At 42.1% G+C, this 17,095-nt stretch overlaps 2 protein-coding genes across 2 annotated transcripts in view; one reads left to right on the forward strand and one right to left on the reverse strand.

Annotated features, from left to right (window-relative positions):
* SDHC (succinate dehydrogenase complex subunit C) overlaps positions 1–2,223 on the forward strand; it is a 33,881-nt gene extending 31,658 nt beyond the window's left edge. Inside the window, exon 6 of the mRNA XM_055402253.2 lies at positions 1,359–2,223. Coding sequence (XP_055258228.1) covers positions 1,359–1,463 — 105 coding nt within the window. The 3' untranslated portion in view covers positions 1,464–2,223. The remainder of the gene's footprint in view (positions 1–1,358) is intronic.
* Positions 2,224–4,616: 2,393 nt separating this feature from the next.
* CFAP126 (cilia and flagella associated protein 126) lies at positions 4,617–8,114 on the reverse strand. The gene is made up of 5 exons (XM_055402252.2): positions 7,974–8,114; positions 6,256–6,318; positions 5,981–6,061; positions 5,314–5,490; positions 4,617–4,944 (listed from the first exon to the last, which is right to left on the reverse strand). Exons 1-5 carry the CDS (start codon positions 7,998–8,000, stop codon positions 4,678–4,680), a joined length of 615 nt encoding a protein of 204 aa, XP_055258227.2. The 5' UTR covers positions 8,001–8,114; the 3' UTR covers positions 4,617–4,677.
* Between the last annotated feature and the right edge of the window lie 8,981 nt (positions 8,115–17,095).

Below are 17,095 nucleotides of genomic sequence, written 5' to 3' on the forward strand. Positions count from 1 at the left end.
TGGGAAAGATTGAAGGTGGGAGGAGAAGGGGACAACAGAGGATGAGATGGTTGGATGTCATCACTGACTCAATGGATATGAGTTTGAGCAAGCTCTGGGAATTGGTGATGGACAGGGAGGCCTGACGTGCGCAGTCCATGGGGCCTCAAAGAGTTGGACACGACTGAGCATCTGAACTGAACTGTTCCTTTATAAGCAAGCAACTGTTTGTCTCTCTGACTCCTAATCTTATCTAGGTAGAAACTGTTTGACACCTGAGGTAGGGATATCTTTTCATCTTGAGTTTTTTCCAGGCTCTAATTTTTCTCTGAAGCATTCTTAAAGTGTGGGCTTATTTGTGTTGATGCAGTCATGTGTGGAAAGTGTGAAACCTGAAGACTCTGCTTTTGCCCTAGGAGAGCTTTTAAAATACAATATGTTGATATCCCTAGGGCACAAGAGAGTCTAAATCAGTGTTTTTTAAACTGTGGTTTTTGACTCAATGGGTAGAAAATCTAGTGGGTTGCTGCCAACAAAAAAGAACTTTAAATATATACCATAGAGAATATAACACAGACGGTGTTGATAAATATTGCTTATTGTTTCATGAACTTTTATATGTAAAATACATACACAGACATTGGGCACTAACTAAAGAGATATTTCTTAGTGGTGGGGGCGTGTCACAGTCAAAACAAAATTGAGTCTAGATCCCAACAGTATTATTTTTTTGACCATGCCTTGAGTCACATGGGATTATTTCCCCACCAGGGATTGAACCCCTGCATTGGAAGTGTGGAGTCTTAACCACTGGACCACCAGGGAATTCCCCAAAGAGTATTTTTATAAAAAATACTAGTTCCCCAGTGGACAAATGTTGCTTCCCAAAGAGGATTCAGTGGTTGGCTATATCTAAAAAACCATGTAGTATATCCCCATTTTGGAGATTAACAGTGTGCATTAGTAAATTGTTTGAGAAGTCTTGTATTTAAACGGTTGCCAAATTTATTTGACCTCAGAACTTTTTCCCCCACGTGTAATGACTTTTAACATTCTGAGAAACTAGTTTTTGGAGAAACACACTTTGGAAAACCTTGATCTGATTTTGTTGTCACAAGGGTTTTATCTATTTAATCTGAAAGTTCTTCTATATAGGGACTGAGGATCGATTCCCTTTACTGTCCTTGGGATAAGAGGGTGGCGGGTACCGTATTGTGGGTTTCGAGGAAGGTGAAGGTCATGAATAAGGGAGAAGTGCTTTTCTCTAGAATCATGCTGAGAGAAATTGCCTGTTTCTAAGTGGAGTTCTTTTCTGAGAAAGGAGCTATGAGAGTGACCAGGACCCTGTTTGCTGAATTTTTTTTTTCTTATTTTTACAGATGTGGGATCTGGGAAAAGGCCTGACGATTTCCCAGCTACACCAGTCTGGAGTGGCTGTCCTGGTTCTTACTGTGTTGTCCTCTGTAGGGCTGGCAGCCATGTGAAGAGCCGAAGTTCCCAGCATCATCATCCTACACATTGTCACACTGGCCTGCCTTCCTATTTGTTACTGTTGTCTTTGGCCAGGGCAAAGTTACCCTGATTCGTTTAGAACCTTCTTTGCTTGCAGATCCCCTTGGAGCTCAGCAGTAGAGTACCTTACAGAACCATAACGGTGGAAAAGGGTCCAGTTTCCCCCTTATTTCTAAGGATGGAATGACTGCAAAAACTCCCTTTTCTTGCCCCCGGCTTGCAGCCTACTCTGGGCTTGGGAGCCTTCTTTCTTTCTCCCTGTTAGGCCTTGATTTATGCTGAGGGTCAGCCTTTAGCTCCTTCTTCCTGAGACTGTGGAAACAATGCCAGCTCTGTGGCCTCTGCCATGGGGACTGGGAGTGGGGATTCGGGTGCCACTGCCTGTGGGTTGCTGGCTCAAAGGACAATTCTGTCCATTGGTCAGAGCCCAGGGTCTTTAGCACCCACACCGTGTGACTGGAAGGAGAGGTGTGGGGGTGGAGGGGAATTAGCCTATCCCAGCTACCAGCAGACAAAAAGAGTTAAGTTGGCTCTCGGAGCAGGTCTTGGGGAGAAGATATATAGCTTTTGATGCAAGAAGAAGATCCAGAAAATTATCGTTGAATCTATTACAGGTTATTTCTTTTCCTTGTGTTTCCAGAAAAACCAAACCTCTTACTGTCATGTTTTCTAATCCAGAATCACGTGACATCTTTTTCTGAAACTGAATTAAAATTATTATTTTGCCTTTGACTCTCGTTGATATTTTGAGAAATCACGGCAGTGGCGATTGGGAAGGAGGAGCCAGTTTCCTCCTTCCCCCGTCTGGTCTCCCTCTGGTCTCCTCTCAGGTGCTTGCATCCCCCAATCCTACCTTCCTCAGGAGGGAAGCAATTTGTCCTTTTAAGTGAGCACTGGAAAAATTATCAGGGAATCAAATAAAAGTAGCTAGGGATTTAATATGCAGAAAGCTCAGAGAAGAAAGGAGTAGGAGAAAGGAAGTTAAGCTGTGGAGAGCTTTTAGTTTGTTACAAACTCCAAAATCCCACTGAGAATGGATTATAAGCCCCAGGGTACAGTTCAGCAAGTTATAATCCAGTGGAACAATGGAGGGGATGGCCAAGGGACCATGAGCTAAGTATGTAAATCAGGGCAGGGGAGAGTAGAGGTAAGAAAGAGATTGTTGGAAACCTGGCAGACATTTACGGTTTTATGAGAAAACTTCTACTTTCTTAATCCACATAGGCCAGGCTTTTGGGTCCCTAACTCCCCATGGCGGGAGTGCTGTTTCGATAGTCTCTGGAAACTTGGGTGACTGATCTCCATAGTGTGTCACTCTGAGTTGCTCACCAGCCAGTTAAAGCTTTAGGTTGGAGTAGAAGTAGCAGTGACTATGATTGGTGTCAGTTGGAGAGGAAGACCTTGCTTGGCTACCTCATCAGTCTTCATCCCAGCTTCCAGTAGTCCTTGGCTTTAAGTGATGATCACGTCTCCCTTTTTGCTATACTGGCCCTGAGAAGTCTTTGGAGCCTTCTCCAGTGCACACCAGGGGCTTCCCTTGTGGCCCAAACAGTAAAGAATGTGCCTGCCATGCAGGAGACCTGCGTTCAGTCCATGGGATGGAAAGGTCCCCTGGAGAAGGGCATGCTAACCCACTCCAGTATTTCTGCCTGGAGAATCCCATGGACAGAGGAGCCTGGTGGGCTACAGTCCACGGGGTCGCAAAGAGTCGGACAGGACTGAGCGACCAACACTCTCTCCAGTGTACACCAAGTGTCCTCTGTACTTGCCCTCAGAGTGAGGCGTCCATGTTCATAAGGGAACAACTGGGCACTGGAACTGGGAAAGGTTTGGCAAGTGCATTAAATGTAACAGCCAGTGCCAGGAAGTTGCAGAACAAGGGTAAAGATAAACAGAAATGAGAGGCTAGGAAATGGATAGGGGACTTTTTTGGTGGGTTCTTAATCATTCAGGTGATTGGGTCAGGGGAGTGGCAGAGTGGTTATCATGTATGTAATTCTGCCACAACTTTCTACTTAACTGTTGCCCTTTATTTTTCTTCTCTGTCTCCTAATCACTTCTGTATCTTCAGTTTTCAAATTATATTTGTATTTCTGCTTAAGATTTGCTTTTACAGCTCTTGGTTCCCTTGTGTGTTCTCTTAGATCAGATATGATCTCTTTGACAAGGGTCATGTCTCCTACCCTAGCATCCTGTTGCTTTTCTTCCCCACCTCCAAATGTACATAAACCTGCTCTACTCTAAATGGCTGTACTTCTGACTTTGAAGTTGTAGTTCATGCCCGAGGTGAAAAGTGATGGGGGTATTTATTTCCTCCAACCCTTCTAATTACGGGTTAAAAGAGGCGGCCAGAGTGACCTCGGGCGGCCTCAGCCTGCAGCAGCTTAGAGCAGAGCTTGGTATCCCAGGCAGAGATTGAGGCTGGGCCGCAGCAGTGAAAGCACCAAATCCTTATTAGACCAGTGGTCAGTGGCAAGGGCCCTGGCCCTTCGACTTTGCAGAAAAGAACTCCCACAAAGAAAGTAGTGAAGCAAGTAAGGTATTTATTAAGAGGAAAAAGAGTATAATACATGTGGATAGGCACACAGGAAGACTGTTCCAGACTTGCACCCTCGAAGCAGTTTGAATTACTTTTACGAGGCATTTCTTGTTGGTTTCCTTTGGCCAGTCATTTTGATTTGGTTCACAGTCCATATGTGTTATATCAGGTTTCTCCCATGTGAGTGCACACATCTCTTAGCCAAGGTGGATTCTACTGAAGAGGCGTTATGCATAGAGCATCCCTTGATATTGTTCCCCACTTCTGCCTACAAGGAGCCTTTCTGCGCATGTGTGGTTGGGGAGGTCTCCTGACTTCCAGAGTGAGAAATAAGTGGTTTGAGCAGGGCCCAGCCTCCTCCCTTAATTGTCCTGGAGTGGAGTTTCAGTTCATAGGGAATGAATCTCCAATCGCTTTACCTTGGGGGAGTGTGGGGGGGGCGGTGCCCATCTACCTCCTACCTCAAGAGCTGAAGAGAAAAATTTCAAGTCAGTAAAAGATTCAACATACAATGTTACTAACACAAAATTGTAAAGCAACTATACTCCAATAACAAAAAAAAAAAAATTTACAAATTTGCCTTTATTCCCATTGTAATTTCCCTGATTAAGGGGGGTCTTCCTTAAGTCACTCAGTCCCTTAGTCCCTTATGGAGTTGCAGGTTTGCATTTCTGGACCTCAGCTAGATTACAGCCTGCATGGGGCAAACAGGGGCTTCCAGGTGGGCACTTTGGAGAGCTGAGTGGGCTTTGGGGACCTGGAGTGTGACCTGCAGAGGGATGTGAGCTTTGGAGTTGATCTGGGGAATTGAGATTCGAGGCTGGGGAGTTTGGGATTATGGTGGGACTTGGTGCTTGTTGTACAGTCTTTGTGATAGACTTCCTGAGTTTCTTCTGACTGTCTGGATCATGGGGCTGTTGGGTAGAACAGAAGAGACAATTATGTTTATGGTTAGGCCTAGATCATTCGCAATCCATCTCAATTCTAAATCCCCTTCTCCCCATCCCATGGGCAAGAAGTCAGGTTTCAAGTAAGAGTTAGATTGGTACCATTAACCTCCCCTTGAGATCAGATCATTTTGTACAGTGTGAAGGGGGGAGATGGGTGGGGTGGATAAGATGTCCTTAGCTTATCCCTTCGGCCGAAGAGGTTGCTTAAGGACTAGACAGGATACGACAGAATTGGTAAAAGGTTCCCCCTGCTGGGATTGTGGCAGTATAACAATAGACATTTCTGAGGTTGAAAAGAAAATAGGATTGAGGTTAAGTGGCAGAAATAGATACCTTGCCTAAGATTTCAGGACGCAACCCATTGGAGGCCTTAAGTAAATCAGGATTTTTCTGTATCCATTTGGTGAGGGAGGCAGCACCAGCAGCTGTACGGGAGGTCAGGGTTGCCCGAGCAGGGGGTATCTTCAGAGGCATTTGCCAGGTGCCCATGAAGGAGCCCCAAGGACTTGCCTAAATGGAAAAAGATGGGATTCCTCAACAAAGCTTCTCACTCCAAGTAACTGGCCTATTGGCAGGTCTGTTCTGTTTGTCTTAGTTCCATCTTTTTACCTTTGGGATTGTCATGAAACAAGACTGAAAGCATAACTTCCCCAATCTTCCCCCTTTCTCATTTAGATTGCCCTAATTTTTTAATCCCTTTTACCTCCACTGGCTTAAACTCTACATCCTTAGCCAAAGTTTGGCAGGGTACCCACTATATAAGTATTATCACCTGAAGGTGTTCATTTTATACCAGTCATTCATCAACTTAAGGCGTTCTGGGTGTTAAACCTATCCTGTTGGCTGGAAGTTTGGGAGCACTCTTGTTACAATGTGAATTAGATAGTGCTTTAATTTTCCAAGTAGTGGCTGCAGGAGATTACAAGTCTTCCCTCCGTTACTCCAGTTCTGTGCCTTGGTTCTTTAGCTTTCTAGATGAGAACGGAGATGAATATCTTACCTTGGAACGGGGCACTGAAGGCAACAGATGACCACGATCATTGGCAATAATCTGAGTGTAGCCTTCATGGGAAGAAATCCTCTGGGGTAGAGGTGGAGAGAAAAGTGCTTGTGAAGATGGAGTAGAAAAGTGGGAGAAAGTATCTGAAGGGCTTAAATTTGAATTAAGGGCTGAGGGAGAGGAGGCTATGGGGATGCAAAGAACGCTGAAAGAGTTTAGGTGCCGGTGAGTTACACAGAGTATGATGCAAAGAGGGTGCACTGAAGCTGGAATACCTCTTTTGTTGGCTTCGCAAGAGACCAGTTCTGCAGATACTTGGGTGAGAAAGGTTTTTCGTACTGTGGAGAGAAAGATAAGAATCCCTGAGACTCAAAGGTCCCAAGCCCAGGAAATTATAGCTAGACACAGTTCTTTAGATTTGAAGACCAAAGAACAAGCGTGCTAAATAAGCTGTAATTCACTGCAGAGAGGATGTAGGTCGTTTTGTCTGTGTGCTCTCCACCATGAAGCCACTAGCCACGTGTGGCTCTTGAGCCCGGAAATGTGACCAGTCCAAATCGAGGTGCTTTGTATGTACAGTTGACCCTTGAACATCATGGGTTTGAACTGTGCAAGTTAACTTACAGATTTTTTTCAAAAAATATGTACTATTGTACTACATGGTCAATAGTTGGTTGAATCTGTGAATGTGGAACCCTGGATATGGAGGGCTGACTGTTAGATGCAGATTTTCAATTGTGTGGGGATCTGTACCCTAATCCCTGCCTTGTTCAAGGGTCAGCTATATAAATACTGGATTTTGAAGATTTAGTACCAAAAAAAGGGAATGTGAAACATTATAATTTAAAATATTGATTAAATGTTAGAAATAATATTTTGGACTTACCAGGCTAAATTAAATATATTATTAAAATTAACTTTTTCTTTTAAATGTTTCTCACGTAGCTACCAATCTACTCTAGTGCTCTCGCCTGGAAAGTCCCATGGACGGAGGAGCCTGGTAGGCTGTCCATGGGGTCGCGAAGGGTCGGACATGACTGAGCAACTTCCCTTTCACTTTTCACTTTCATGCATTGGAGAAGAAAATGGCAACCCACTCCAGTGTTCTTGCCTGGAGAATCCCAGGGACGGTGGAGCCTGGTGGGTTGCCGTCTATGGGGTCGCACAGAGTTGGACATGACTGAAGTGACTTAGCAACAGCAGCATATGCTGCTGCTGCTGCTGCTGCTGAGTCACTGCAGTCGTGTCCGACTCTATGTGGCCCCTTAGACGGAAGCCCACCAGGCTCCCCCGTCCCTGGGATTCTCCAGGCAAGAACACTGGAGTGGGTTGCCATTTCCTTCTCCAATGTAGCTACTAGAAAATTTGAAGTTATATTTGTGATTCACATTATCTTTTTATTGTAGTGCTGGTCTAGACCAGGGGTCAGCAAACTCTGGCCCATGGGCCAAATCCATCCTCCTGTCTGTTTTGAGATGGCCGGAGAGAGATAAGAATTGTTTTTAATAGATGAACATTTGCAGTTGATTTGATAAAAGGGAACACTAACTTTGTATTCCAATTAAGCAAAAATATTTTCCCATCCTATAAGAATTTCATTCTTTTCATTAATAATATAAAAAATTATACTATTACTGTTTTTTAATTTTGTCAAAAATTTTATGGAAAATGTTTTCTCTCATACCTATATAGTATCTTTGATTTTATCACTTGGCCCACAGAGGCTAAAATATTTCCTCAATGGCCCTTTTCAGAAAAAAATTTGCTGACCTCTGGGTTAGAGCCTACAAACTTGACCCAGAAATACTTATTGCTTGTCCTTTGGGTCCTCCCTCCCCTGAGAGCCAAGGAGGTTAAAAAAAAGAAAAACTATCACATAGCACTTTTTTTTTTTTGTCTATTCAGTAATCAGAATCCTGTGGAAGGGATCAGGCAAAAGGTGGACTCTGGAAGGCAAAATTAAATGTTAAAGTAAAGGAAAAAGAGTGCTTACCTGGTTGGCACTGTAGTTCGTGGCCATGATCCTGCCACTTCCTGCTGTTTACCTTTGTTGCCTGGCAACCGCAGAAGGCAGCCCTTCCAGGACAGCCTCACAATTAGCAGGAGCTGCCTTTTGCTTCTTGTTGTTCATTTTATTGGCTGATAGTGCCCCCAGTATTCTCCCCTGAAACTTTGGTGCATTTTCATTTCAGAGATGTGAGGGACAGAGTAAATAAATGGGGGAAAATTGGTTGAATAGCAGCCCTGACTTTTCTAGCATAACTTCCAGGTTCTTAGCATGCTTAAGAACTTCCAGGCTGTCTCTGACTGGGCTCTTTAACCACCCTAGCAAATCACGGAGCCCCAAGAGCAGTGTTTGTTCATTGGGTGGAGTGGTATAATGTACGCCACACTTTAGAGCCAGACACTGGGGTTTGAGTCCTTATTCAACACAGTAACATAGGACCTGTGTGATATAAAGCAATTGTCATCCCTTCACTGAATTTCTGTAGTCATTTGTATTGTGAAGATAATATAATAGAACCTTTACAGGGGGAACGAGGTAAAGTGAATAATGTGACAATGTGCTCAGTACTGCCAAGACCCTGTTTATAGGGTACACTCCTTCATTTTCTCAGACAGAACAAAGGAACGATGTTTTAAAAAGCAGTTGATTCAGATTTGTCCTGAGAAAGAAAAACGTATCTTATCCTTTGTCCTTAATTGACTCCTGTCTCTACCATCACTCTCTAGAATCACAGAGCCCAGGAATACAGGTGCTTGATGTTGGCTGGATTGAGGTGGAATCCGGAGTTGGTGCCATGAGATTGAGCAGGGATGATGAAAGAAGGCTGTAGTGTGTATAGCAAAGTGATACAGTCATATATATATATATATATATATATATATATATGAATTAACAAAAGCAGTTCCCATCTTTTGATGGGGTGCTCATGGTTTATAACATAAATGGTATTATTTTGAGAGAGGGATAACTTAGGTATGGTATTGGGGTTTTTCTTCTTTTTGCAGCCTGAGGCAGTTGTAAAATAATGTAGCTTTTTACAACTGTGTATTCTATAGTATTTTTTCATTTGGTGAAATTTTAACAATGTTTTTGGCATTGTGCTTTGTACCATTTATTAAATAAAAATTAAATAAAAAAAAAAGTAACAGATTTAGAAGAATAAGTGGCGGTTCTAGGACACAAACCTAATATCTGTTGGATTAGGCGACCTCTCTGAGACTCATCTAAAATGACATTATCAGACCCATCTACTGGGTTGTTAGGGAGAAAGTGGAATTGTGCTTTCTGAATTATAAAGTTTATGTGCAAGGTGTTAAGATGAAAGGAAAAAAACTAAGAAATAAGTTGTCAAAAAAAAAAAAGATCATTGAGAACCAGGAGAGCATTTTAATGGATGATTGTCAATCCTTCTCCCTTCCTTCTTCCCCCAAGTCCTTATCCCAATCAAGTACAGGAACACTCATACACTTCTAGAGATGGAGGTAAAAACAGCTCCTCCTTAAGAGGCAGTTAACGGATGGGTAATACGAGGTCTGGAAAGGAGACTCATGTGTTCAGTCTCTGTGGTTCTCATCACTCTCCAGAGTGATAGTATTTTGGTCCCTAAAGCCTTGATTATACTTAAGCAAACATCATTTCTCTTAGCACTTCTGTCTTTAGCTGGTATGCTTTTCTGATAGAGATGTAATGTTATACAATGGTTGCATTCTTATTTTTTTAATTAACTAGTTTTTGTTTCATTAAAAAAATGTACATGGGGGAAAAAAGTTTCATTTTTACAGAAAGGTATTTAATGAAAAGAAATCTCCATCTGACTTCAGCTCCCATTCTTGCTCCTCAAAGGCAACTATCGTTATTTTCTTGTGTCTCCTTCCAGAAATATATGCATTCTTAGGCTAATGGGAGTAAGCGGGCCACATTGGTTGGTGATTTGCTTTTTTGACCATTTTGGGGATTTTTTTCATAACAGTATATTATTTCATTTTAGGGTATATGGTCATGTATTTTTTTAGTCTAATTTAGATGATATTTAGGTCATCTCCAGTCTTTTGCTGTTACATACATTGCTGCAATGCAAATCTATACCTACCTGTATATGAGTATGAAGATATATATATATATAGAGATAGAAGCATATGTCTTTATGAACGTATGTGATTAGTAGGATAATTCTAAAAGTGAACTGCAGACTCACAGGGTTTATGAACTTAGAACAGTAGTAGACAATATCAAATTGCTGCTCAGACACTGTGCCAGTTTATACATCTGCCAGTGGTAGACGTGAGTGCCTAGTTCTCCACTCCCTTTCCAACACTATCCCAATGCTTTTCCTGCTTTTGTCCACCTGATGATAATTAATGTGGTTACTGTATGCGATGCACAGTCTTCATTGCTTTTTATTATATTTTCTCATTTGTTCTCACAAGAACCCAGGCCTCAGTTCAGTTCAGTTCAGTCGCTCAGTCGTGTCTGACTCTCCGCGACCCCATGAATCACAGCACGCCAGGCCTCCCTGTCCATCACCAACTCCCGGAGTTCACTCAAACTCATGTCCACAGAGTCGGTGATGCCATCCAGCCATCTCATTCTCTGTCGTCCCCTTCTCCTCCCACCCCCAACCTTTCCCAGCATCAGAGTCTTTTCCAGTGAGTCAGCTCGTCGCATGAGGTGGCCAAAGTATTGCAGTTTCAGCTTTAGCATCAGTCCCTCCAATGAACACTCAGGATTGATCTCCTTTAGAATGGACTGGTTGGATCTCCTTGCAGTATAAGGGACTCTCAAGAGTCTTCTCCAACACCACAGTTCAAAAGCATCGATTCTTCGGTGATCAGCTTTCTTCACAGTCCAACTCTCACATCCATACATGACCACGGGAAAAACCATTGCCTTGACTAGACGGACCTTGGTTGGCAAAGTAATGTCTCTGCTTTTTAATATACTATCAGCCTAGGAAACAAGAAAATGCACAGTTAGGAGTAGAACCAGGATTCAATCTCAAGTATTCTGATTCTAGAGCAATCAATTTTAACCATTACACTGTACTGCTTCTTAAACTGTAGGTGAAACATGGTGTTTCATTTTTTACATTTTCATTTCTTTAATTATGAGGTTTTTTCCCCCTTATGTTTATATGTTTTATTTCTTTTTTTCCCCTGAAAATAGCCTTTCATGTTTTTTGCCATTTGCTATTGGGCTATTGATCATTTATATTAACTGTTTGAAACTTTATGTATTGAGGAAATCAGCCCTTTGTCAACTATGTTACAAACATTTTCCCCCAGGTTTTCATTTAATTTTTGTTTGTGGCATTTTTTTGTTTTTTTATTTTTGCCATAGACATCTTCTTAATATTTATGTAGTCAGATATATTACTCTTTCTTTCTGTGCTTCCAGAAAGCTTTGAAAGCTTTTTGTAAATTCCAGTATTTACCCATGGTTACAGTTTTTATATTTAAATTTTTGTTCTGTTGGTATTTATTTTGGTGACTAAACTGAGGTCAGTCTCTAGATACCTAACTAGTTGTCTCAGGATCAATTATTGAATAAGCGGTCTTTTCCTCCTGACTTGAAATACCACCTTTATTGTATTCCCTAATATTTGGGTCTGTTTCTGGATCCTCTAGCCCATTCTTCTGTGGGGAGAGGTGACCATTTTAGGTTATTTGTGCCTCATTAAAATCCATGGTTCAATCCTGCCTGAGTCCTATGTGAATTCTCCACTTAGTATTTCATAGACACTTACAGGAATTGTAATTTAATTAGTAACAGGCATTTACAAGCTTCTAATAAAATTGTATTAAATTTCAGCCTTTCTTCTGACTGACTGGATGACTTCAGGTACAGCTGTTGTTCTTTCATCAAACCAACTGTTTCAAAGTTGGAAGGGCTCATAAAGGCCCCACTGAAAAAATATGCCTCATGATATTTTCATGATTTGATTCAGTTCTCTAATACCTGAAATTAGACCATTCAGTTCAGTTCAGTTCAGTTCAGTTGCTCAGTCATGTCAGACTCTTTGCGACCCCACGGACTGCAGCATGCCAGGCTTCCGTGTCCGTCACCAAGTCCCGGAGCTTACTCAAACTCATGTCCATCGAGTTAGTGATGCCATCCAACCATCTCATCCTCTGTTGTCCCCTTCTCCTCCCACCTTCAATCTTTCCCAGCATCAGAGTCTTTTCTAATGAATCAGTTCTTCGCATCAGGTGGCCAAAGAACTGGAGTTTCAGCTTTATCATCAGTCCTTCCAATGAATATTCAGGACTGATTTCCTTTAGGATGGACTGGTTGGATCTCCTTGTAGTCCAAGGGACTCTCAAGAGTCTTCTCTCCAACACCACAGTTCAAAAGCATCAATTTTTCAGCGCTCAGCTTTCTTTACAGTCCAACTCTCATATCCATACATGACTACTGGAAAAGCCATAGCTTTGACTCTACAGAACTTTGTTGGCAGAGTAATGTCTCTGCTTTTTAATATGCTGTCTAGAAATGGTATGGACCTAACAGAAGCAGAAGATATTAAGAAGAGGTGGCAAGAATACACAGAACTGTACAAAAGGGATCTTCACGACCCAGATAATCATGAAGATGTGATCACTCACACTCACCTAGAGCCGGACATCCTGGAATGTGAAGTCAGGTGGGCCTTAGGAAGCATCACTATGAAAAAAGCTAATGGAAGTGATAAAATTCCAGTTGAGCTCTTTCAAATCCTGAAAGATGATGCTGTGAAAGCGCTGCACTAAATATGTCAGCAAATTTGGAAAACTCAGCAGTGGGCACAGGACTGGAAAAGGTCAGTTTTCATTCCAATCCCAAAGAAAAGCAATGCCAAAGAATGCTCAAACTACCGCACAATTGCACTCATCTCACACGCTAGTAAAGTCATGCTCAAAATTCTCCAAGCCAGGCTTCAGCAATACGTGAACCGTGAACTTCCAGATGTTCAAGCTGGTTTTAGAAAAGGCAGAGGAACCAGAGATCAAATTGCCAACATCCGCTGGATCATCGAGAAAGCAAGAGAATTCCAGGAAAACATCTATTTCTGCTTTATTGACTATGCCAAAGCCTTTGACTGTGTGGATCACAATAAACTGTGGAAAACTCTGAAAGAGATGGGACTACCAGACCACCTGACCTGCCTCTTGAGAAACCTGTATGCAGGTCAGGAAGCAACAGTTAAAACTGGACATGGAACAACAGACTGGTTCCAAGTAGGAAAAGGAGTATGTCAAGGCTGTATATTGTCACCCTGCTTATTTAACTTACATGCAGAGTACATCATGAGAAACGCTGGACTGGATGAAGCACAAGCTAGAATCAAGATTGCTGGGAGGAATATCAATAACTTCAGATATGCAGATGACACCACCCTTATGGCAGAAAGTGAAGAAGAACTAAAGAGCCTCTTGATGAAAGTGAAAGAGGAGAGTGAAAAAGTTGGTTTAAAGTTCAACATTCAGAAAACTAAGATCATGGCATCCGGTTTCATCACTTCATGGCAAATAGATGGGGAAACAGTGGCTGACTTTATTTTTGGGGGCTCCAAAATCACTGCAGATGGTGACTGCAGCCATGAAATTAAAAGATGCTTATTCCTTGGAAGGAAAGTTAAGACCAACCTAGAGAGCATATTAAAAAGCAGAGACATTACTTTTGAGGATATTTATATGGCTCAGACAGTAAAGCATCTGTCTACAATGCGGGAGACCCAGGTTCAATCCCTGGGTCGGGAAGATCCCCTGGAGAAGGAAATGGCAACCCACTCCAGTACTCTTGCCTGGAAAATCCCATGGATGGAGGAGCCTGGTAGGCTACAGTCCATGGGGTCGCAAAGTGTCGGACACAACTGAGCGACTTCACTTCATAATAGATTTCAAAAGTAGAAAGTATAGTTTGGGCCTCAGAGAGTATTACAATATGGACGATAGAATATGATCAGGAAGGGAGATTTTTTCCCTCCATCTCTTTTTCCTCTGCAAGTCAGCCAAATGATTTGCTTCCTCACTGACAGCCACCATCCTGAGATAACTTGGGTTCATACCTTACTTGCAACCTTATAAGAAAGAATCCTAACTAATACAGTAGGAGAGAATGGGAAGAACAGAAAGAATTCTGGTTAGTTTAAGTGGAGAGACCATAGAAGGTAAAACTTTTGCTTTGAAGCAGTGGATCTTCTTTTTAAAAAATAGGTGATAACTTTTCCACAGTCAGTTATCAGTTTTTTGTGTGGTTTTCCATGCTTTTGTGTATATTCAAGAATAGAAATAATAGGGATTTCCTGGCAGTCTAGTGGTTAAGACTCCATGCTCCCAATGCAAGGGGCACAGTTGTTCTTTGATCAGAGAACTGAGATCCCACATGCTTCACAACATGAAATAAAAATAAAACAAATTTTTTAAAGGATAGAAATAATGCATAGAAAAATATATTTTATTCATTACCTTTTGCATATATTATAGCATACATACTACTTTGTCTTTAAGATCAAAAGATATATTTTGAATATCATTAAATATTAGTGCATAAAGAGCTTCCTTGCTTTTTTACAGCTGCATAGTATCATACTAATGATGTATTATAACCAGTTTCCTGTTGAACATTTAGTTTCTTTTTAAACTTTTGTGATCACAATGCAGCAGTGACTAACTTTGCACATGTGTTGTTTTTCATTGTGTGAGAATATTTGTATGATAAATTTATAGAAATAAAACTGTGAAGTCAAAAGTTATGTGCAATTTGATAGATACTGCCAAATTGCCTTCTAGAGGTCATAGCCTCTCCAACCATGTATCAGAGATCTTGAAGCCTTGATAGATTGGTTAAATCTCCAAGTTTGCTTTTATCCTGCATCTCTTCCCAGACATTAAAGAAAAATTTGCATTGTTAGGCAAACTATCTCATTTAGTGCTTTCTAATTGGTAACAGTCAAAAGTTTCTACTTGAACTTTCAGTGTATTTTATTTCCTATGGCAACTTTTTCCCCCTTTTTTGTCATGCAGCTTGCAGGATCTTAGTTCCCCAACCAGGAATTGAACCCAGGCCCTTGGCAGTGAAATCTCGGAGTCCTAACCACTGGATGGCCAGGGAATTACCCCCATGGCAATTTTTAAAACCAGAAGAATCATTAGTAGCCTCAGTAGTAAAAACTTGGTTGTTGTTTTTCAGTTGCTAAGTCGTGTCCGACTATTTGAGACCCCGTGGACTGCAGCATGCTAGGAATTCCTGTCCTACCCATCCCCCAGAGTTTGCCCAGATTCATGTCCATTGAGTCCGAGATGCTATCTAAACATCTCATCCTCTATCGCCCTCTTCTCCTTTTGCCCTCAGTCTTTCCCAGCATCAGGTTCTTTTCTCACGAGTCAGCTCTTCGCATCAAGTAGCCAAAGGATTGGAGCTTCAACTTCTCAAGAGTCTTCTCCAGCATCACAATTCTAAAGCGTCAGTTCTTCAGCACTCAGCTTTCTTTATGGTACAACTCTCACATTTTCACATGACTACTGGAAAAAACATAACTTTGATTATATGTGTCTTTGTTGGCAGAGTGATGTCTCTACTTTTTAATATGCTACCTAGGTTTGTCATAGCTTTTCTTCCAAGGAGCAAGCATCTTTTAATTTCATGGCTGCAGTTACCTTCCACAGTGATATTGGAAACCAAGAAAATAAAATCTGTCACCGCTTCCATTTTTTCCCCTTCTCTTTTTTCCTTGAAGTGATGAGACAAGATGCCATGATCTCAGTTTTTTGGATATTGAATTTCAAGCCAGCTTTTCACTCCCTTCTTTCACTTCATCAAGAGACTCTTTAGTTCCTCTTCACTTTCCACCATTAGAGTAGTATCATGTCATCTATTACATAGTTTAGCAAACAGCTCTTGAAGGTTTCTTCCAGATGGCTCCAAAGTGCCCTGCATGCTATTCCATTGGGGCAGGTGACGGTGGGTCTTAGAGTGGAGACTTGGCTTTCGCCTGTTTTCCTGAGCTAGCAGGATCTTATCCAATAGCTACTGGCTCAACTTTGAACTATTTCAACTTCCTGTTTTCTATATATTCCTTTATAGGAGCTGAATTCTGTACACAGCAAACACTGAAGAAATGGATGGCTGCAAATACAGAAATTATTTCAAAAATTCTCTGTAGATTACAAATTTCTGGCCCTACTTTCTTTCCTGCAGTGGGGCCACAGAGAGTCGGACACGTCTGAGTACACACATACTAAGTGCCGCATATGAAGCTGCTGGGGGAGAGCAGTAGGCGGGCAGGCGGAGGGGTGGGGTTGAGAGAGTCCTAGGGAGTTCTTCCACAGTGCTCTCTATGTCAGGAAAGTCTCCAGGCCCCCTTTACTCTCACACTGCTTCCTCATTAACAACACTTCTGACACCAGATGTGGGGGGTTACCCATACAAGAAATTCCATGACACAAGCTGGGTATCCTACAACAGCTCAAGCAGATAATATCTGGTGACAACATCAGATCCCACAGGTTAAGGGCTCAGTCCCACAGGACTGCCTGCCCTCCTACCCTTCAGATGCCAATTGCAAGTCCAGGTTGCTACTTGTGCTTCTGATCAATCAGCTGTAAGTCAGAGGTTCCCCTAATCCCCTCCTTGAGTTTGGGTAATTTGCTAGAATGGCTCACGGAACTCAAGAAAGTACTCTTTACTGCTTTTTACAAAAGGCAATGAGAGGGGACTTCCCTGGTGGTCCAGTGGTTAAGAATCCACCATGCAATGCAAGGGACCTGGGTTCAATCCCTGGTCGGTCAACTAAGATCCCATGTGCCACAGAGCAGCTAAGCCTGCGAGCCATGAATAGTGGAGTCCGAATGATGCAACAAAGAGCCTGTGTGCTGCCACAAGGACCCAGAAGAGCCAAAATAAAAATTTTAAAACCATATGATAAAGGATACTGATGAACCTCCAGACGGAAGAGATGCCCAGGAAGGTGTGTGGGGAGCAGTGTGGAGCACCCATGTCCTCTGCAGGCCTGCCACTCTCCCTGGAAACTCTCCAAACCTTACTTATCTTACTGGGATTTCCATGGGGGCTTTATCACACAGGCCTAATCCATCATTAACTCCACTTCCAGTACCTCTCCCTTATACAGA

Source organism: Moschus berezovskii, chromosome 4, assembly GCF_049115385.1.
Source record: "Moschus berezovskii isolate FMDL1 chromosome 4, NW_MosBer_1.0, whole genome shotgun sequence".
NCBI lineage: Eukaryota > Metazoa > Chordata > Mammalia > Artiodactyla > Moschidae > Moschus > Moschus berezovskii.